Source organism: Acartia tonsa, chromosome 1 (assembly GCF_053477335.1).
Source record: "Acartia tonsa isolate MP-2025a chromosome 1, ASM5347733v1, whole genome shotgun sequence".
In the NCBI taxonomy this organism is placed as follows: domain Eukaryota; kingdom Metazoa; phylum Arthropoda; class Copepoda; order Calanoida; family Acartiidae; genus Acartia; species Acartia tonsa.
Window position 1 is genome coordinate 51,333,708 of NC_137260.1, and position 24,086 is coordinate 51,357,793.

The 24,086-nt window shown below is 32.7% G+C and overlaps 2 protein-coding genes across 3 annotated transcripts in view; both read left to right on the forward strand.

The window, feature by feature from the left end:
• LOC145330791 (ribosome biogenesis protein BOP1 homolog) overlaps positions 1-24,086 on the forward strand; it is a 92,232-nt gene that overhangs the window by 1,564 nt on the left and 66,582 nt on the right. The window lies entirely within an intron of this gene.
• Positions 12,488-21,693, forward strand: LOC145323531 (uncharacterized). 2 transcript variants are annotated; one of them, XM_080165899.1, is made up of 7 exons: positions 12,488-12,631; positions 16,921-17,142; positions 17,479-17,618; positions 17,995-18,047; positions 18,605-18,659; positions 19,591-19,745; positions 21,482-21,693. In XM_080165899.1, exons 1-6 carry the CDS (start codon positions 12,608-12,610, stop codon positions 19,736-19,738), a joined length of 642 nt encoding a protein of 213 aa, XP_080022025.1. In that variant the 5' UTR covers positions 12,488-12,607; the 3' UTR covers positions 19,739-19,745; positions 21,482-21,693. The 2 variants fall into 2 exon arrangements, with proteins under 2 accessions (XP_080022025.1, XP_080022026.1); XM_080165900.1 differs by having other exon boundaries at positions 19,591-19,740.

Here is a 24,086-nt window from a genome sequence, read left to right on the forward strand (position 1 = left end):
ATGTGAAACAACAATATGAAGGCAGTACTTCATGTGATGGACTTGATTCGAGTAAAAGTTAATAGAACAGCTCTAATTAACTCTAATAAAAAATCTAGAAAACTTCAGTTTAATTCAACCAATGAGATTTCATGTATGCTCCGATGCGATTCATTTATTGGCTCAATCAGACATTCCCTCTCTTTCTTAGTACCTTTATTCCCCAAAACAAGAACTTGAACTGAAGGTCAGAAATGCAATATTTTCAATTACACGTATAGTTAAATTCATTTTTAACAAGATGCGTTGCCTTGCCCCAATCCTTTCTTTATTTCACTACAAACTAACATTTGCAGCATCCCTAAACGATAAAATAAAGCCGTTGGTCGACCACCCATGTTTTTAGCAGCTGTGACTTCATACGTGAGAAGGCGGCTGTGGCTGGATACAATACTAATGCTTTGGTTAGTTGCAGCTGCGGCTGAATTTAAAATTTATGTCTTCAGCAGCCTTAGCTTGTTTGATATAACTTTTAATGATGTTTTGCTGTTTACAATAGTCCTAAACTAATTTCTAAAGATGTGAGACATACTTTCTTTGATACTTTTCCAAATTAAGGGTAAGAAAAAAGGTAAAAATATCTTTCTAATATTTAATTAACAAGGATGACAACATCCATAAGTAGCGAAGCACAAAAGTTCGTAGATGGGACTGACCGTCATTGGTGTTTTCTTCAAACGACGGGAAATTTAATTTTGATATCTTTAACTGAAAAAATTTCGGAAATCGGACCATAAACACCAAAGATATGAGGGATATGTAAAAAATATAAAAATAGCCAAAAACATACAAAAAGGCAGTCTAAAAATCGGATCATAAACACCAAAGATATGGGAAAAAATGTGGAAAATAAAAAATAGCCTAAAACCTGCTAAAAAGCCGTCCGACCGCCATTGATGTTTTATACTTAATTGGGGAATAGTCCTTTTCGTGACATCGCTTCTTATGGGGCGATTTGTCGTATTTTTAAAATGGCTTTTTTTAGGTTATTTTAGGTTAGGTTAGGTTATATTGGGTTAGGTGATTGCCCCACAGGGTTAGGTAATTGGCCCCGCAGGGTTAGAGCCCCCCGCAGGGGCTAGAAGTAGGAGAAAATCTACTGTGAAAAATACGACAAATCGCCCCATAAGAAGCGATGTCACGAAAGGGACTATACCCCTTAATTGTGCACCTTAATGATGGGAATGTTGTCAAAAAATTTCAGCATTCTATCTTTTATAGGAGCTGAGTAAATTCCATTTCCCCCATAGCGTTACGGACGGACGGACAGACAAAGTGAATTATAAAGTAGCTTCGCTACTAATAAAAAGGCAGTTTTTTAATCATCTAAAGTTTACGGAATAATGCCTAACCCACCTCTGTGATAATTAATAGCTGACAGTTTATGAAAGTTAACAAGCTTTACAGCTTAACAACATAAATGTTTAACAATGAAAAAAATTGCATTATAACCAGGGTTCTTAAGGAAAAAGACAATAGACAATAAATTGATATCAATACCCAATGATAGTAATCCAGATTACCGTCCCCATCTCTATGTTGAATAATTAGCTAAAACGGTGAGAAACTATTAGTTTTGAACTAACTAATCAAAATTCAGTAAAATTACCCAAAGTTTCTGAGCCAATGAATAAGATAAAGTTGTTATAAAACTTTGGGTACCAGAGTAATAGACAGCCCAATGTGCCCTCCATCCCTGATTATACCCTAATAATAATTGTCAGTTATTATTATGTGCAGCCATTTTTAATGGTTGGTTTTAAAAACTAATTTAAAGGTTTTTTGCTAAAGAAGTTGTATCAACTTTTTTTTTATAGCTAGCCGGTACTTTTAGTAAGTAGTAGATGTAAAATTTTTCATAGAATTCAGATATGCAATCGGTTTTTTTGTAGACCTCTTATTTTTTAAGTAATTTAAGTTTAAAAAAAAAAATTAAGTCGATTTTAAGGTACTAAAATGCAACAAAAAAAAAGAAAGAAAATGGCCATTATGAACAAAAAAAGTAAGATCTTTAATTTGACACCTTACTTTTTCAATTCTGTCAGGTAATTATTGAAAAAATCGATTTTTTTAAACCCATGAGAATAAAAACTTTGAACTCAATTTTATCATTTCACAAGTAAAAAAATATGGGTTCATATATACCTTTAGAATCAGAAAAATATTACGAATCCATTGTAAGCAAAATTGAAAAAAAAGTTTACAATATAGTATATAAACTACAATAAAAGGAATTATATGAAAATATCATATATTATATTGTACAGGCAACGTCTTAACTCTTGAATTGACTATAAAAATGGGAAGGGGGTATAGAGGGGGTAAAAAAGGGAAGACGATAGTGTTGCCAGAACAAAAAATACAATTGGCCATTTTTATATTTTTTTATTTTTTTACTTTTTTTTCAATTTTGCTTACAATGGATTCGTAATATTTTTCTGATTCTAAAGGTATATATGAACCCATGTTTTTTATGTCTGTTTGAGAAAATATTTAGGTCTAAAGTTTTTATTAAACCGAGGTTAAAAAAATAGATTTTTTCAATAATTACTCAACAGAATTTTAAAAGTAAGGTGTCAAATTAAAGATCTTACTATTTTTGTTCTCACTGGCCATTTTCTTCTTTTATTTTGTTGCGTTTTAGTACCTTAAAACCGACTTAATTATATTTTTAAAAAACTTAAATTACTTAAAAAATAAGAGGTCTACAAAAAAACCGATTGCATATCTGAATTCTATGAAAAATTTTACATCTACTACTTACTAAAAGAACCGGCTAGCTATAAAGAAAAAAGTTGATACCCCTTCTTTAAAAAATTAAAGTATTTCAATGTATATATTGTTTTCCCAATAGCAATTTTAACGAATGGACCAAAGCATAACTGACCAGGAAGGGAGGGGACAATGGGTTGTACAATTGACTTTTAAAAAATGCGGACTTTTATTGAATTTTGATTGGTTAGTTCATTCAGTTGTGTGTCTTAAAGTTTCAAGCACTAATTCTAATCCACAGATGAGGTAATTTTCAGCCATTGTCTTTTCCCTTTAGATCCCTGATAACTTAAGTAAAACTTATAAGTAAAGATAATATTTACAAGGAATAACAGAAGCCTATTGAATCAGGAATAAAAACAAGTATAGGTTTTGTGATTTTTTTCCAAATTAATTTCGTTATTGGTATGAGCTGCTATTGAATAACAGTCGAATAAAAAATATATTAAGAGGTAATTATGGAGTAGCTTCACAACTAAAAAAAACATAGGAAATACTCATCTTAATCCCATATGAAACACAATGAGCATGAAAGGATTAAAGTTTAAAATAACAACCAAAGAATGTTCATTAAAGGTTGGAATTCTTGATTCAAACACTTTGGAAATAGTTTTCCAGTATGTTTCCGGCCCCTCGTGGCTAACAAAACTGGTCTTAATATCATTATTTTCCATTTTAATATCCGCAGGTAGGTGTCTATAATACGATGCGTTAAACGACTATTAAATACTGTCTCCCTCAAAATGGATTTCGATCACAGAACCTTATACCCCCTTATTTTTAAAACAGTTAAAAATGAGGGAAAAGGTAAGAGTTAAGTGTGTTAGTATTTTACCTAGAGTTGGGCCGGATATCCGGTGAGGCCGGATATCCGGCCGGATACCGGATATTGAAACTATTCGGCCGGGTATCCGGCGATATAATATTTTATATTTTACAACAAAAATTTCTGCTTTTTAAATTATAATTGGCTGTAATTTTCTCATTATTGAAGCTAGAAGAACAATTTTTTTCTGAATTTGTTTATCTTTATGTAAATTTTATATTAGAAATCTGAATACATAAATTTTGGCGGGGGCAGCAGTACTTGGCAGCTGCCAGCTGCAAACTGGCGGTCGGCAGGTAAACAGAAACGGATTTTATGAAATTGTAATATGTCATGAAGACATATAAAAAGCCTAAGTTTAAAATTTGAAGTCTCCAAGTCAAAAATTGCTGTCACAGGAACCGTTTAAAGATTTCTGGAGACCTGGAGGTTAAGGACTTGCAGGACTTTACCTGGAACCTGAAATCGACTTGAATACCTATATTTCATATGAGGATGTATGACTATAGAATATTTAAGTATTTGATAACATAATATGCTTTGTTTAAGTAAAAAAAAATGTTTTTACTTTTTACCTGAATTACCTTGCCAGGTTTGCTGGCATCCTGTGCCCGCCAGGAAGGAGGTATTCAAAAAATTCCAACTCTCAGTTATGTGTCATACCCATATTTTAAAAGTCACTTAGTTATAGCCTTCGACCTTTTATACACAGAAAATGCACCCGGGGGGGATGGCATGCATACAATGCCACCTCCCCGCCCATCCTCCAACAGGGGTTAATATTACAGATTGAGGGTAGAAATAGTTTATTAGATTAATTGCTTTGAAGAAAGATCATTTAATAGTTACATAATTTTTATGTTTTAACCTGAATCCTTATAATAAAGTAACAGGATGTTTATCTGTTTGTCTGTCTGTTTGTCTGTACTGAAGAATCTCGCTAACCGCTGAACCGATCGGGTTCTCCTTTACAGGGTAGCTTCTCACAGGCCCTGGGAAGGTTTAGAACTATTTTGGGGAAGGGTAGCACCACTCTCCCAAGAGAAATCGCCCCTAGAAAAAAAAAACCTCCAAAAAAATATTTTTATTTAATTTTTCAATTAAATGTAAAAATAAGGGGGCGTCAGCCCCCCCCCCCTAAAAAAAATTTCACCCCGCTAAATTTTTTTTTCTTTCTTAAATCTGAAATACAAAAAAATGGTTATCAGATTCAACTCCCCCCCCCCCCCTCAAGTGCCCCTAGAGGCCTCTAAGGGCGTAGCCGCCAGTTTTATATAATAAGACGCCAGTAATTTGGCCGGATACCGGATATCCGGCATTTGAAATCAGCCGGATATCCGGTATCCGGCCAAAAAACTATCCGGCCCAACCCTAATTTTACCTTTGGTCAATTTAGGTTAGGTTAGATTGGGTATAGGGTAGTCCCACAGGGTTAGGGCCCTGCAGGAATAATTTCCGAAACTCCCCCATATATAGGGATTGAGATATATTGGCATTCATGATATCCTATGTGTAATTGTAACCCTACAAAAAGATATGAGTCTCTAACTTTTATACCATAATATTTATGAATCTTTCTTGATCTTTATAACAAATGTATACTTCTAAATGAGTTCTAATTGTTAAACTTATATACATGAAAAATTGTACGTACCTTGATACCCCATGGAGCAGTATGCCTAAAAAAGGTGAGGACCTCTAATTCTTTAACTTTTATATGAATATCTTTGATTGTACATAGAACAAATGTATGCCTATAAAAGGCTAGGGCCTCTAATTTGCAAATCATTATCGTGTGCAATTAACAGACCGAGATGAAAACTTTTTAACCACCCCTTAAAAAGTATCTTTTTTCTATTCCTTAAAGAATGCATAAAACACGTATAAATTGGTTGTGTGGGGTTGATGATGATAACACCCACCCTAACAAATTATCAGGGAAACTCCCCTACCCCCTCTTTTAGCAACTCTAAAACAATTATGTATATATTTAGAAGAATAAAGTAAGTACTATTTATCTTTTTAAGTATGCATATTTTTGTTTCGTTTTTAAATCGAAAAAAATGAAGTTCTCAGTTAATCCCTAAAAATGCACTTAAATATACCCATAAATTTGGCTCTGAAAACTTTTGAAAAATTATAATTAATAATAACAAAAACAATAAATAAATAATTAATATCAATTTAACGAGCTTATTTTTACTTTTCCATATTCATAAATTGCTTTACCCTTAAGAACTTTGAAAACAGGGGGTAAAATTAATATATCAGGACGTCTTTGGCTATGAATTCTAATATTTTGACATTCTTGTTATTTTACTTTTAAAATTATATATTTTATTGGTTAACTGTTGTTTTATTGTGTTAATTAGTAAATAAATACTACATACACTGAAGATTAATATTTTACAAGTATATTAAATTGAATCTAACTCTTTTATAATTATTATTATGTGAAAAAAAACTGTTAGTAAAACCTCAAGTTGTCATATAAGATTATTCACTTAGTGCGTGTGGGATTTTCTGTTAGTATAAGGATTATGTAAAAAATAATATAAAAAAAGGATTTAAGGGGTTTCCCTCAAAGTTCATATCGAGCAATGAAATCTACCTTCTTTTCTTTAAGTGGGGAGTGGGATAGTTTTCGAGTGTTTGTGTTTACCTTAGGTTAGGTTGTATTAGGTATTAAGGTAGTCCTTCAGATTCAGGCATAAAGAAAAAGATAACCCCCCCCCCACAGACCTTCCTATCTATTTCAAATTATTTCAATAAGAGGTAAGGGTTTATATGCTCACTAGTCACTTTGAGTGAAAGTAAGGATATTTGCCGTACAATTTTAGATTTTTTTTATGAATATCCATTCTACAAGAAATAAAGCATTTTCCGAAATATCTTTCATAAAAACTGGAGTTATTTGTTGCACTTAAAATAAAGTGTACTTTATTTTTGAGCCTTTTATCCAACCTTTCATTAAGGGTAAAAGCGTGTAGCTGAGTCTAATTTTGCAAAATGTAATACTTCTTTCATGCATATGTTAATGTATCCCTTTATCCCTGGATGTAAAGGTGTGTATGGGAGTCTATGAGTGATTTTGTGCAAAATATATAACCGGCAATACACCTTTTTTCACACACAGCTTTTTACAACCTAAGCAACTCTTTGAGTAAATAGTTATTTTAGTTATCTATTTATACATAAATTTAATTCAACTGTCTTCAAAAATGTTACGTTATGATATATTCTCTCGACAAGCAATTTAATAGATACTAGCGGCTGCGCCCCGTCCATCTAGGAGCTTTGTATTCAAAGTATTGGGCAGAAAAATAGCCTGAAACCATCCCAAGGATCATATTTGAAATTAGAATAGCTTAAAGTCATCACAGGACATTTGTGAAGCTTCCCTTTAAAGGAGAACTCAATCAGTTTAGTAGTTATTTAACTTTTAAGCTTCAGACAAAAAAAAGCCTTACTACTTTATATAATAAGATAGCCTGTAAGAAAAAAGTAGGCTTTTTTAAATATCCTACATGAACTTTTGCTGTTGATATAGCTTATGTTAGCAATTGACTAAAAAACAATTCAACTCTAGCTTTAGCATCCTTTTTATTGTATGTACATTTTTCATTATTATTTTTTTATTTTTATGGTCATTGTTGATGCTTGTTTAACTACTTCAACAGCAAGAATTGGTTGGATTTCAACTTCCTAGAACTATAAAAGTCCACTTGCCAAGGTTATGTATCAAAGGAAAGTTGTAGGCTTGCGCTATACATTTTTATATGCCTTGAAAAGTGACTGATAAACTTCAGGATAAAAATAACAGTATATAACTCGGACCTTTTTAACCGTTTTCACATTATGATAAAAATTTAATACTTCAACTGTGGACTGTGCTTAAGTTCTATTTAAATTATTTTTAACAAAATAAATGATTCTATTTCAGAACTATTAACAACACATGTTTTTTCCTTATGGACATAAATAAAATTTAATTGCGCAAAAAAGTGACCATGACACAGCAGTTTTATTACTTAACCTTTTTACATAACATTGAAACAAGTATTGTGTGTATATATATGAATGTATGTGTTGTATATTATTGTGTATGTACTCAGGAAGGAAGGGGACAATGCGCTGTTGATAACGTTTACTTATTCGTTGTCTTAATAACTTTGGGGACTTTTAATGGATTTTGATTGGTTGATTTATTAATTTGAGTGTCCTAACGTTTCAACCATAATTTTAATCTACAGGAGAGGGATCGTTGGGGATGTACATCAATTTATCATCCATTGTCTTATCCCTTTAGATCCCTGGTATGTACCACAGGATACATAGTTGTCGACGACGGTTAGACATTGCCAATTGCTAATGGGCAATCAATCACCCGCAGGCTTCGACGGAGCTGTGTGAGAGGAAAGCCAGGAGGAATTAGAGGGAGATGTAATGATGGCGTAGAGAGATTGGGGGGGGGGGGGGGAAAGATGCACTGAGAATTTAACTTCCTTGACATTGTGCAGATTAGAATGAAACAAAACTGTACTTAATTTGTTTGGTACTGATTATTTGTGATTATTATTATTATTACTGATTCTCATGCACCACTTCTAACAGCCAGTAGATTTTATGTATTTATAATTGCCTTGATGGATTACAGGGTGATTTTTGTTGGGAAACAGTTGTCTTTAAGATGATTATTTAAACTTAAGAGTTTAACAAGTATGAAAACATCCATAAGATCTCATCTTATCAGTCAAATGTATAAACAAATATTAACCATTAAAAGGTGAAATATCGTTTGTGAGTGTACTTTATAGGAATAGGCATCCCAAAAATCTAATGAAAATTATAAAATTTTACCCCTTTCATTTAAAAACATTTCATATGGTTTTGCACAATAGTTTGAAGTGATTTAAAACAGGAGGATTTCTAACACCCCAACAATGTCAGTGGAATATTTAAATATACCCCACTAAATTTATATTTTACTCCTAAGGTAAAACATTTTTAAGAGTGAAATTTTTTGGATTATTCGTGCCCCTAGTTGTTGATCCCACTCCGAGATTTGTAACTCAACCCCGAAAAAAATAAAGCTTTAAAGTCATTGTACTGGCACCCTGTATGCAAAGATTTGTAGTGTATGCGTATCTATTTCTTGTGTGACATGAACATTAGCATAAACACCTTCCTAACCAACATAAATATTTAAACTTGTTGCATAGCCCACACAAATATTTGTCACGGAGGAAGGGGACATTTGGCTGTTTATTACACAAGTCCTTAAAAAACGATTTCTTGTTCGTTGGCTCAAAAACTTTAGGGACTTTTATTAAATTTTGATCTGTCTGTTCTGTTCATTAAGTTGAGTGTCCAAACGTTTCAAGAACTAATTGTAATCCACAGAAGGGGTAATTATCAATGGCAATGTACAATGTACATCAATCGGCCATTGTCTTATCCCTTAGATCCCTGAATATTTGTACATCAATAATGAATGCAAAATTTGCATGACACCTCATAAACATTATTTGATCTTACTCATATGTTTTGAGTTACATTTGTAAGATAACTCAAATTTTCTTAGTAAAATAATAAAAAAAAGTTATAACCTTTAAAAAGTAGACATAATATATTAATTATAAAAGCAATGTTCATTTATACGTACTTAATTTTGGAGAATAATAAAAAAAATCTCTGCTTAAACTTGTACCTATTTTTAAAATCCATATCGTTACAAGAATCTCTGTAAAAATCTAAATTAAAAAACGATGATTCTAACATGCTCCAATTTACTAGCATTTAATAGTTGCCTACTGAATGCCCTCAAAATTATTTCACATTTGCAAGCATAACTCATTTTAAATACTTCCTTCCGCCGAAAAAGGCAAAGACTATGGGCTGGGCACACCCTACACAAAGAATTTGCACGTTGCAATTTTGTAATTTTGCATATTGAGTGCTTTTCCCCTCAACCAGGGGTGAGGGATAATAAAATGATAATGTTATTTCGGTAACTATCAACATGGGGTTAAATTTAGAAAAAACAAAGTTCAGAATAGGATAAAGATTTGCTAAAGTAGATATATTTAAAAAGATATTTGTTTTTAAAAAATAAAACTTTTTTGCAGGGAAGAATAGGCATTGTTGCAAAACTTTCCCCTAAAACTGCACATAAAACAAACCACATGACCACACAGAGGAAGCTGTGTTGACTCCTACTAGGAACAAGTATTGTAACACTACCTGTCCTCTATCCATGCAGGTACAACCAACCACAAGACCACACAGAGGAAGGTGTTGACTCCTACACTGAACAAGTATTGTGACACTACCTGTCCTCTATCCCTGCAGGTACAACCAACCACAAGACCACACAGAGGAAGGTGTTGACTCCTACACTGAACAAGTATTGTGACACTACCTGTCCTCTATCCCTGCAGGTACAACCAACCACAAGACCACACAGAGGAAGCTGTGTTGACTCCTACTAGGAACAAGTATTGTGACACTACCTGTCCTCTATCCCTGCAGGTACAACCAACCACAAGACCACACAGAGGAAGGTGTTGACTCCTACACTGAACAAGTATTGTGACACTACCTGTCCTCTATCCCTGCAGGTACAACCAACCACAAGACCACACAGAGGAAGGTGTGTTGACTCCTACTAGGAACAAGTATTGTGACACTACCTGTCCTCTATCCCTGCAGGTACAACCAACCACAAGACCACACAGAGGAAGGTGTTGACTCCTACACTGAACAACTATTGTGACACTACCTGTCCTCTATCCCTGCAGGTACAACCAACCACAAGACCACACAGAGGAAGCTGTGTTGACTCCTACTAGGAACAAGTATTGTGACACTACCTGTCCTCTATCCCTGCAGGTACAACAAACCACAAGACCACACAGAGGAAGGTGTTGACTCCTACTAGGAACAAGTATTGTAACACTACCTGTCCTCTATCCCTGCAGGTACAACCAACCACAAGACCACACAGAGGAATGTGTTGACTCCTACTAGGAACAAGTATTGTGACACTACCTGCCCTCTATCCCTGCAGGTACAACCAACCACAAGACCACACAGAGGAAGGTGTTGACTCCTACACTGAACAAGTATTGTAACACTACCTGTCCTCTCTCCATGCAGGTACAACCAACCACAAGACCACACAGAGGAAGCTGTGTTGACTCCTACTAGGAACAAGTATTGTAACACTACCTGTCCTCTTTCCCTGCAGGTACAACCAACCACAAGACCACACAGAGGAATGTGTTGACTCCTACACTGAACAACTATTGTGACACTACCTGTCCTCTATCCCTGCAGGTACAACCAACCACAAGACCACACAGAGGAAGGTGTTGACTCCTACACTGAACAAGTATTGTGACACTACCTGTCCTCTATCCCTGCAGGTACAACCAACCACAAGACCACACAGAGGAAGCTGTGTTGACTCCTACACTGAACAACTATTGTGACACTACCTGTCCTCTATCCCTGCAGGTACAACCAACCACAAGACCACACAGAGGAAAGTGTTGACTCCTACACTGAACAAGTATTGTGACACTACCTGTCCTCTATCCCTGCAGGTACAACCAACCACAAGACCACACAGAGGAAGGTGTTGACGCCTACAAGGAACAAGAAGTGCAACACCTTAATGTACCGCCAACTCAAAGATGGGGATATTATTATCAAAGTTCAAGATGAATAGTTGAAAGTTTCTCCTTTATGGACCTTAATTCACCTTTCTTACTTTAATAGAATTAATACACACAAACGTCAAGAAGAAAATCAAAGGTTAACTTTGAATCAGAAAATCCATCTGTTTTAGAGATCTTACTGAACATATACTCCCCCATCCAAATACGTAATACAATACGTAAGCTACGTACATGATCTTACTATAGGCAATTTTTTGCGTACATTTATAAGTAATCATATACACATAAGTATTCCCCCCTTGCCCATTATTTGCGCTGAAAGGCGTTTATCCTTCCTTTTTTACTTCCTCTGCTATTTTGGTACTTTTACCCCCTCAATTTTTTGTACTAAGAAAAGAAAGACTTTTAAAGTCGGGTTCTTCTACATTTAGTGTCGGTCCGTTCATAAGTTTAACTCTAGGGTTTTTAGAATCGTCTAATCTATTTCAACTATTACGATGATTTTTGTAACATTTAGTACAAATAAGAAAGCAACTCTATCATAATTTAACAGAAAGTCTATTTTATACATATTGATTTTTTAACACTAACTTCTTTTTTAGTATTACTATCTATTTTCTCGTTTTTTGGAGTGATTATTTCTAGGGCGATAAGGCACGATTGTAAGCTGAACCTCTCTTTAAATTTGCCGTAAAAATGTAAGTATGTCTGTATTTAAATTCCAATATGCAAGCATTTTTCAGAAATATTTAGTCGTTTTTTTTCCGACTACCAAATAAAATTATGCTAATTTTAATGTTGAGAATAGACAAATGTTAAATTATTTATTTTAATTTGTCGGGCTTTGCTTTTATGGCTTTTGTCGTGCTTGTTTCTTTGCATTCCTTACAGCCATACCCTAATTCCACCCGCATTTTTAAAATATTATTTCCTAACTATACATATATGCTTGCAACACACAGCTCCTGTTTAGGTTCGCAAGCAATTTTGTTTTACATACCAACTAACAAACCACCGCCGCTTCAATTAAATTTAAAGCGTATCCCTACGCACATATGTAAGTGTGTTGTGAGAATGTACGCACAAACTGTCCCTCCCAAGATTTTGCGTCATTCCCCGTACGCCCCACGTCCATCGTATATCCACCCTCGCCGCCCCTAGAAGCGCTGTTGACGCATAGCAACACTTGTTGTTGTTTTTGGTGTTGTAAGTTGTGGAGCTGTGTGGTTTATCCTCGTTGTTGCGGTGCAATTTTGTTCAGTATTGGTCTAGTTGCAGCACAGTAAACATGAGAATAGTGCAGATTTCATTGGTACTAATTGATTTTATTTATTACATAAACAAATTTAAAATATATAATATATTATGTAAAGTAAAGTAATAAAGTTATATCATGTTGTTATTATATCAACATAAATATTTATTCATAATATCAGGAGAATAATTATATGTCAGTTATTGCCTCTTTTATTCATTTATATATTCGACACAATGAAATAATGACATGTAAAAATATGTCAACTATGAATACTCTTGCTTAATCTTTTATTAAATTCATAAAATGACATGTGAAAATTTGGTTTTAAAGTGTCTTAAAACCTAAATCTTTAACATATAAATGACTATTCAAATATTAAATGTCAAAAGAGAAATACATATGAATTAAGGGAAAGAAAGCTTAAACTTCATTTATATACAAGCATTACGGTGCATAATTGATGATAAATATAACATTTTAAATTTTTGGGATTTGGTGGTAAAAAGATAACAAATATCGACAAATTTAAAGAGTAAATAACTTTTTGATATTGTGTCTCGTAATATCCTTTTCCTGGGATGCTTTCTATGAAATTTCAACTTTTTAGGTGTTTCTAAATGTCCTGAACACTTTGATTACGAGATCTCTGCAGTAAGCTCCCCTCCCTTTTGTTTGACATTATTTTACAACTAAATCCTTTAGAAAAAATGGAAAATAGTTTCTGTACAATAATATTTTTGTTAACTCTTTAACTTCCTTGTTCTATTAAAGGTGTCAGATGCAAGATTTAACAAGAAAAAAGATGTTGTTAAGTAGGGGAGTAGTTATAACAGGCTAAAGACGTGTTTAATGATATGATAATCATGTGACTTTTGCAGATGGTGTCCCTAAATCACTATACTGCTTTTTTTTGCATAAATAGATTTTTAAACCTCTTTTTTTACTGTTTTTCATTAATCAGTATTTTTAAAGCTAAAGTTTTTTGAATTTACTTTTGAAATCCAGTTATGGATATACAAAATTTACCTACAACCAAATTATTTCGAAGAAAAATCACGAAACCTACGCGCGCTTTTAAGCTGTCGTTGGGGGGGGGGGGGGGGGGGCAACACATTGGGAAATTGACGACTTTTTTAACTACGCCTCAAATATTATTTTCGATTTATCTAGCTTGTTGGCTATACCTTATTCCTGTAAATATACAAACAACAAGCCTTATTATAGTGTGTCTACGCTGAAAAAAATACCCACCACCTGACCTTATTTGTTGGATTCCATGCTGAGATCTTCACAAAATAATTCACATAGAAATATTTTACATCTACTTTTAAATCAAACTCTTAAATGTGTTGGGGCTTTTTAAAAGCCCTAAATTTTTAAAGCACTTTTTATGTTATAAGCTCTTTTTAGACTACTAGCAACTTGGACCCTGTCAAACAGGTTCTTTCTTGGTAATATTTCTACTAAGTAATTTCTCTTGGAATGATTAAGCTAACCCCCCTTTCCCTCCACCATCTTAAAATAATTACAAAATCTGTCTAGGACCTACAATGCTACATAAAGCTGAAAAGGAAAACTCAATGGGTCTATAGATATAGCTTAGTTTTATAGGCATACAAATTGACATTCCTACCATTTTTATATTAAAATTAGAATATAAACTCGCTTCTTTTTAAAGAATTGTTTCTTCCTTTTATGATAGTTAAACTTAACTTAGGTCTCATTCTATAAATTTTAGGCATACTCATATTTTAAGGTATAATTAAAGATAAAATTTTGAATTGAGGAAAAATAAAAGAAATATACTTTCCTAAAGTGTAAGACTCGAACCCATAACCATAGTAACAAAGTTAGAATGTTGACCATATTGGTAAACAATATTTATATATGAAGTGAACTTTGCAACATCATACATTATTATAATACACATTAGTGCTTCAAATATGCTATATATGATTAATTGTACTCTGAAGGTTGAGTATTTATTTGCATATATACTATATGATACTTGCCAAGGAACATAAAGATTTATTAGCTTAATCAGATTATTAAACTCGATCAATGCACCAGAAATACTGTAAAAGAATAGTTTTAAAACTATACTTCCTTTTAAAAAAATTAAATATTTTTTTTAAATTCAAAGAAAAACTTCAAAATATATTCTAAAGGTATCATTAAAAAGTTACATCTGTTTTAAAAATCTTTGGATTATGACAAAAAAAAACTTACTACTTTATTCAATAATATAAGATTGATAGATTTCAACCAATTAACCTTTATGGCAAGTGCACTTATTTTAGCTCGCAGTAATTTTTATACAAGTCTTTTTTTTGCACGAATTAAAGCATAATATTATAGTCGTGTGTTTGATATAATGAGCTGGCAATTTTTTGTCAGGTGTTGTTGTTTAATAATACAACAACAAGGATAGTCTTGTGTTAAGAAGTTGCACAACAAGATTCTATTTTAAAATAAAAATAAAATAAAATCTTATTTACCCCCTAATGGCTACCCGTCTAGCCTCTACGGACTATTGTATCATGATTGGCGTGAGAGTATAAAAATTGAAATAGCCATTCTGAGATCTTTTGCTTCAAACACTAAAAACTTTAACATTTGTAAATGACTGTTATGCTTGTTGGTTGGTATATGTAGTGAGTTATAGAATAACTGCGCTTCTCTGTATTATTTTTTGTGTGTTCAAGCATACTTTATATTTGAACTTCATGTCATGAAGTTCAAATAAACTTTTGTAAGCGTTTTATTTCCTTAATATTTTATATACGGAGGAATTAACATGTTGACTAACATGTATATTTATAAAGCAGCTACGCTTCTATAGGTTTAATTGTTATCTTATAAAGCTTCCTAAAATAGTTGTTGTGACAATGTGTTAGTATTAAATAGCAGGAAAAACAACAACAGAACTGAAACCATATTGGATGTATTATCATTTGGATCTTACACCAGGTTTTCATGTTCTATAATAAAGTGAACTCTGTAGCAGGCTAAAATAACGATATCTCCCCTCCCCCTCCCCCTTACCCCATCCTCTTTCATCCTACTGGATAAACGGCCCGACCAATAAATGCGAGGGGAAATTGCAACCTACATTGACGACAATTTTTCTCCTGTTATATCATCCACGTATATTCTACATTAATTCAGAAACCAGAAATGAAAATTTTGTTTTGTGTGTCAAGTTTGATTTACACATTTTTCCCCCTTAATCTGAATTCTTTACCAAATGACGGCAATGTTTTCAAGAGTTTTTTTTATATATATTTTGTGTGTGGCTTCTCTATAACTCACCGTTACCCTAACTTAAAGTTAATATTTAGAATTAAATTCATAAAAAACTTATATTTTTCTTGTATAAGGTTTTTACATAAAATTCATTAAAATGTCATAGGACAAACGCAGGAGTCCCAAACGTCGGAGTGGAAACTTGACCTAACCTAACCTATTTTAAACTATTTATAGGCCTTTAAATGCCTAACCCCTGCGGGGGGCTAATTTGAATATTCATATCTTAACCTAACTTAACATGTATAGAAATACTTAATAAAATTAATATTTTAAGACTCTTGCGTTTGTCCACTCCGACGTTTGGGACTCTTGTCCTGGAACCCATTAAAAGATTAAAACACGAAAAGTTTTTTTTAGATTTGTAATTTATTTTTAATTTTGTGTAAATACATTCTTGTTTGTTGTGTTTGAGAGCATATTTCTTACACAAAAATGCAGTTTTACTAAATATTTGCAAAAATTAAAGTGATTTTTTACACAAAATAGGAGAGTAATACTTAGCTTAATGTTCTATTGTAGTTAAAGTTATATTGTTTAGGTTGCATGTTTCTCTTTAGTTTTAATGTTTCATTTTTGTTGCAAAAATTGCCTTTAATGATGGCAATATTAAATTTGAATGTCAAACAAAACTAAAATTTCACCATTTTTTCCCAGAGTACACTTTTTGTTATTCTCTTAACAATTTTTGTTTTAAAAACTTTAGTTTTTAAAACAGATCTATAGTATAGATGTATATAAAAATAACTACCTTCTCCCCTTTTCCAATAAATTTTTCGTCTGCTAGCAAATTGTTTTCTGCTACTTGGCTCTGTTAATATTCCCGTCACAATTGGTTGATTTTCAAAGGCCCAATTGAGGGTCGGCACAAGGTCATTGTGATAGGGAAATAGAGTTATTTAATCCCTTTCCCCTCTAGTGTTTTACTCTAATGTTTTTTACGTGTTTTTGGATAAAGAAATACTTAACGATGCTTTTGTATCTTTTCGTTAAACTCCCTCATTTTAATTTTAATTAGAAATTTTTAAATTTTATAGGTGGTCCTAAGCGCTCTGGCCGCTTCGGTTATAGCTGACGGTCACGGACATCTTGGCCACGGACACCACCATAAGTCCACCCTGCCCAACCCTAAACACCCCAACTCCCCGAGAGCCACTGTCCATCACGCTGCCCATCCTGCCCCAGTTCACCACCGCCAGCAGCAGAGACGTCCCCTGGCTCTGGCCCCTAGACCACAACGCAGGGCTTCACCTCTCCAGGTACTTGGCCAGGGGAATCTGAACCAAATTTTTTTTATATAGCTACCACATTTTACCAATTTAAAACATGTGAAATGTGCAAAAAGTTGGATAATTTTTTTGCAATTACTTACAGAAAAGTATCAAACTATTAATTCAATATAACATTTCTCCATTTCCATTTATCTATTGGTCAACTACAAAATTTAGAAAAAGTCCCTATAAAGAATATAAAATAAGCCAATTTGACCAAAATATCCATAAATGGATTAGCAAGCAGTAACAATCTTTTCTTTTTCTCTTCAATTTGACGTAATAATCCTTAATTTTCAAGATTGTTGATACTTACATATTTAGAACCTGATCCAGCGTCATCCGGTCAACTTACCTAAGCTGCGCCGCCAGCCTCTGCCTGACCTGAGCAAGACCCCCATTGCCAAGCTGCTCGCCTCTAATCTGAATGGTGCCGGCAGACGCTCAGCCCCTCATGCACACAAGTAAGAAATGATTGTTTTAATTGTAGACAAATCTTTTTCTTGAGTTGTAATTAATTTTTAAGAAAAAGAAGTAACTTATTGTGCCTATTTAAATGACGAGATACAATACAAATGACCAATGCTAGGCCAGTATACATAGTTATGGGCCAATGGTAATATGTATACTGGCCTATCATTGGTAATTTCCATTGTATGCCGTCATTTTTTATTAGGCACTATAATCTGCTTCAATGACAACTATTATGATTCAGTAAATCTAATTGTTTCCTATAAAAAATCCAACAACTATTATGTACTTAAATGTTCCTTAAGTTAAGTTTACTTAAATTAATAAGCCCACCAATTATTATGTTATTTAAAACTTGTGAATACCTAGGAGGCCCCTGAGAAACCTGCAGAGAAAGAAGCCAGTCAATCCTATCCAATACAAAAAGGAAATTAATCTTTAATAAACATTCCAGTGTGGCTTTCAAACCGATTATTATCCTCTGAATTAGAACTGGCTATGAGCCATACTAAAAAATCATATATCGTATTTAAGATAACTCCCAATGAATAATGAAATAAAAACATAAAAGAAAACTGGAAATAACCATATGTATCTTTATTTTATTATCAGAGGAAAGGTGTCTTTAATACGATGCTATAAATAACTATTATCAATAACAATTAATTGTACGTTTTTTATAATCTTTGATTTACTTTCGACAAAAAAAGGCGCTTAATTTGTTCGAACATTGTTTGGAAGCGAAGCTACTCTATTAGCGATAGAGTGTCTGTCTGTCTGTTCTGCTTTATCTGTAATGCTTTTTTCTATTAAGACTTCTTTAACTTTCAACTTAAGATGTTAAAATCTCTCTTTATCTTTCTCCTTAAAGTATCATTTTTAACAGTTTTCGACTAATAGATGTTAACATCCTTGTCTTTAAAATCTTTTGTAAGTCGAAAAATTTAGAATCAACATGATGTTTATTTGATTAAATTTGAAAAGGCTGAGGATATCCCTGGCTACACCAAGTTCGAGCTCCATGACGTTATCAGGTACTTGCTTTTACTCACCTATCACGAAAATAGCTTAAAACCATAATATGAGCTGTCGAAAGAATTCAGAACCTTCCAGGAAAAAGCCAAAATGTCACTTGTGACGTCATAAAAATCCATCACTTTTTTGGGGGTTTCCTTTCCCACTTCTCCTCTCAGCCTTCATTTTTAGACGTATTTTTATGACGTCACACGTGACATTTTAGGCTTTCTCCCTTCCAGTTAGGAAAAATAGCATAAAACTACAAAAAAAGACACATATAAGGTTTCAAGGGCAAGAACAACTTAACTGGGCCAGTTATTTCTGAGATCTTTTACTGCTGCCATAAAAACATTATGTAATTTGTTCTAATAATTTGAACATTTCAAATATTTAGTTACAATAATTTAAAAACTCATTATCATTATTGCTTATAATTATTTACATGCCCAATTTGCTAAATCTTATCTACTACTCAATAATAATTTATTTAAACTTGTAGTTTGTACACAGTTAATGGTTTCCTTATTGTTGTAACAAGGATGACATTATCCATGAAAGCGAAGCGTAATAAATAAGATAGGTGGACAAACAAATATTAACCAATTTTCATGATATTAAGAAAAAAATATATATTAATTGTCATTTCTAATCACCCTAGGATTCATCATTAAAAAAAGTTAATAGGATAATTCTAGATCATGTAAAAATTAATGTTAATATAGCTAAACAATAGCTATGTTAAACGTTATCAGAATATACATGATTATCATGGAAATCATCATGCAAAGTTTGAAATAGATATAACGATTCTAAGTTGCCAAAATTTACTATAAGAGCTATCCGTTACCTATGTACTGACAGTGCGTTAATGTAGAAAATCTTTACTCTCCACAAAATGGGTGGGTAGCATGCAAAACCATTAAGAAAATTAACCACAATTAATTGCAGAGCCCGTGAGGGTACAGAAATATTCGAGGAGGGAGAGAAGCCCGATGTTATCCATTATGTAAACAGCCCCGAGGTTGGAAACATTGATCTCACAGATAAGATTGACGAGAGAACGCCTGTGAAAGTCGCCATCAACAGTGAAGTCTAAACGTAAGGTCAGTTTTCGACATGCAATGCTTGTTCTACAAAGATTAGTTTCCACAACCCTGTCTGTTTGTCTTTGTGTAACGCTTAATTTTACATTGATTCTTCGTGGATTTTTTAAAACACAATTACATCATTTTGACAGATAAAATTGTACTCATCATAAAAAGTATCGACACATCCTATTTTTTTACGTCACTAAGATAATTTCCAAGACACTAATACCGGGTTCAAATTTTTTCTTGACATTTGTTCAAAATTTGCAACATGTAAAGATTTTCTTTTAGCTCATTATTCCAAAAGATATATATATATATAATGCCATAAATGTCATATAATAATACACAAAAGTTAAAAATTTTAAGATTGTTAACTATCCTTACAATATTTTAGAAGATTTAATTTATGTTAAGTCATTGTAAATTTTTTCACATTTCTTGTAGAACTATTACACACAAAATAAGGAAATGAGTTTCAGAAAAATAATCTTAAAAGGTACTTTTCTTGTCTTTTCAAGATTTGTAAGGTTTCTAGTAATATTTTTTAGACAATTGTCCGCGGAAACGAAAATATAAATTGTTGGATTTATTCCCTAATAGAATGGATTCACATGCAACTAGTTTTTATCCAGCGGAAAATAATCAGATTCGGAGCCATGATGTGAACATCATTAAGTTACCTTTTTTAAAGACTAATTACGTCAAAAAAAGGCAAAAATTGGCAGCAATTTTAAATAATTGTAAATACTATAACAATATACACCTCATGGTTTGTGGTTATATAGATTACAAAGCAATTACCTTATTACATAATATGTTGATCATATTTACACAAAAATTATCCCATGTTCCTCCCCACTAATTAGGCTCTAAAAAGTTAATTTATTTTTCATTGTGGCTGGGAAACAAAAGGAAGTGTTGACTTGTCCCAAATGACCGGGTAATGTGGTCATTATCGTTTACACTTAATGATAACATTGTTCCTAACTTCTTAACATTATATAAACAGTTAAGTGGATAAAAACAAGCATGAAATAAATACACAAAATTGTGCATTAAAAAGTTAAATTAAAACAAACAATGAAACACTATTTCGCATTGTTTTGTTTAGAATGTTAAATGTTCGCTTAAAAATAATAATTCAGGGACATTTTGATTGTGTTTTTGTTTGTTTTATGATTAGGATCATTATATAGCATTTGTTAATCTTATTTTAATTACTTCATAGGGTATTTTTTACATTAATCAAATAAATATTGTTTCTTGTAGATTAAATTTATAGATTTTATGTAACTTTTTAAAATGTTTAATATAATTGATTGTTTTCAAGCAAAAACTAAATTTGGACCAAGTCGGGAATATTATAGAAGACTCTTTTTTGTCCATTTCATAGACGGCTGGCGGCCAAACGGCTATAAGCACATCTAATGCGAATGCGAATGCGCAAAAAATGCTGTTTTATACACGAATATTTCGGTTATTTGTAGGCTTTGTTATTTTAGATTTAGATTCAGCTACTTTGCTGCTTGCAGCCTTTGAATTTGTCAAAAATACCGTCCTGCAAAACAGACTTGATCCCATTTTTTACACAATCCACATACACAAAAATATTCAAATTTAACATACACAAAAAAAATTCTACACACAGACAAACCTCCAACACACACAAAAAAATGTACATAAAAAAATTAATACGTGATCCAAAAATTCATTAATAATTCTAATTCAAATATATTATCTTCATTCAGGTTTTCGCGAGTGCCAAATATCCGAGAAAAAAATCTCCCAAATATCCATAATTTTTGTTACATTCATGCAAAATTCTGTTATTTTATGCATGATATGATTAAGAAAAATTCAAAATTGATGTGATTTTGTATTTTTCTGGATCAGTTGTTATAATGTCTGTGATTATTTATTGTTATTTATTTTTTTTGTTAAATAAATTTAGTTCCTATTATTACTATTTTTTTCCATGTTTTACAGCATATCATTAACATTTAATGAATGTTTATTATGGCTTGTAAATTCCTTGTGAGCTCGCCAGAAGCGTGCAGTACATATTTTGACATTTTCAGTCCAGTTCTCAATAGTAAAGTTTAAACATATAAAATTCCAAATGATTGATTTATGAATACGGAAGCGTTTTCCCGGATTTTGAATTTGTTGTTGAATGAAAATCAAATAAAAATATTAATGTACATGTCAGAAAGAGAGGGGACCACCCAGTCCCCAAAGTTTTATAATAACGATTCAACCACTTATTCAAACTATAGAAGGGGTATTTTTTGTCTCATCATTGGGGATGTACAACAATTTATCGGCCAATGTCCTATCTCTCTAGATCCCTGCGTACATGTAACAATACTTTTTTTTATTCGGATTTATCTATTAATATTTTACAAAAACAAATAAAGTGTTATACAAAAGTTAGGTTTGTGAGTTTATATGAATTGTGGAAGATTTTGACACGGTATTATAACAATTAAATTAAAGCAGTTTATGTTAAAGATTATGTAGATTCCTTGATACGCACTCTTGCAATTTTTTACAATCTATAATACAAAGTAGTACGATGTCTGTCTGTCTGTCTGTCTGACGCTTAAGATCTCAGTAACCACTAAACCGAATGGGCTCTACTCTTCAGGGAATATAGCTACTGGTCCTGGGATGGTTTTAAGCTTTTTTCTTGGGGGGTGAGACACCCCACCCCCCCCCCCCAAAAAAAAATGAAAAATACCCCCACCCCCCCAAAAAATTTTTTTTTTTTACTTTTTCTTTTTAAATCTAAATAACACAAAATAGGTTGATTAAACCTCTTGGGGCAAAGTCCCTAGAGGCTAGGGGCGAAGCCGCTAGTATCTTGATAAAGTAGTTAGTTGTAAGCTTGTGTGTATCTCGAAAGATCTTTAAACGGCAGGGCAGATCTTTCTACAATTTTCTTACATGAAGCCTCGAGAGGCAAGGGCGAAGGCAACAGTTACATAATAAATGAACTTCCTAGTTAAAAAGTGGCAGCGTTACAAAAAAAACTAGACAATCGTTTCATTTGAAATTTTTGTTGTATCCTTTAACACGTAGAAATGTGTGTGTGTGTGAAAATACGCGGATGAATTATTTACGAGATTTTCTTGAGGCTTCACTGACTTTTATATTCTTTTATACGCATTCCTTACTTTTTTTGTTCCTTCAGCGTAGCAGATACGATAGTTTACTTTGTTCTTTAGTCTATAGTTTGTTAAGATGTTGTATTCGATGAAAAAATTGGAGGGGGGGTTACAGGCGCTTCGTCCCAAAGCTTGGTGGATGGTCACCATCCCACATGCACCCTAAATAATTGTTATTTCAGAGAATTTTTTTGGAGGAAAGGGGCATTTTTTTGGGGGGGGATTCCCAGTTGGTATATTCCAATCGGTTCAGCGATTATCGACATCTTTAGTTTGAGACAGATAGACAAACATCGTTGTTCTAATATTGCGGGAGCGTTGTAATGTAAGCAATGACACTTTTATTTAATGCCAAGTCAACATAAACCCTTGAAATTTCTTGTAGACAGAAGGAAAATTTTAAACCTACAATATGAAAATTCATTAGGCTAAGAATTAACATTGTAAAACAAAAAGCTGCGCTTTCAAAACTTGAGTTGTCCTTGATTATTTTGATTCTTTATAATTAACAAGATGTACTGTACATAATTCTTTAAAAACCTTAATTGGCTGTAAAACTAATAAAAAGCTTTGATTCATAAGGTTTTCTGCATGTTTGAGCTGATATTGGAATATTCAAATTTTAGATAGAATTTAAGTTTAGTAGTTAAAATTGTTATTTTTATATTTCAGCAGCTACTCTATAACTAGGATATAATTACAACCGCCCATCCGTTAGTGCTGCAATTTCACGCGAATCTTTCTCTATTTATACTGTTTTACAATAAAACGTTCTTTGTAAGATTTGTAAGCACATAGATAAAATTTTCCTTGTTTGTTTGATTATTACTATACTAGCGGTAACGACCCTAGAGGCCTCTAGGGGCACTTGAGGAGTTTGGAGTCAAATTTAATAACAATAACGCAATTTCTTATTTTAGATTAAAAAAAAAAAAAAAATCGGAAGGGGGGGAATATTTTTTTTTTTTTTTTTTTGGGGGGGGGAAGGTAATTTTAGTTAAACCCTCCCCCAAAATAGTTTTAAACCTTCCCGGGACCTTCGGTACAAACAAACAAACATTCTTTTACTTTATCATAAGGATAATAATTAGGCAATAAAAGAATAAAGTCTTTAATTGTTATTTTGAAAAAAAATTACAAACTTAAAATTAAAGCATTTTTAGCTTACTGTCAAACCTGTAATATT

Bases quoted from the DNA above. Each gene is read 5' to 3' on its own strand.
- LOC145323531 (XM_080165899.1), top strand. From the start codon at position 12,608: ATGAGAATAGTGCAGATTTCATTG. The intron at 17,143-17,478 runs GTACTTGGCCAG...TTACATATTTAG, and splicing joins GCAGGGCTTCACCTCTCCAG to AACCTGATCCAGCGTCATCC. The intron at 18,660-19,590 runs GTACTTGCTTTT...AATTAATTGCAG, and splicing joins GAGCTCCATGACGTTATCAG to AGCCCGTGAGGGTACAGAAA.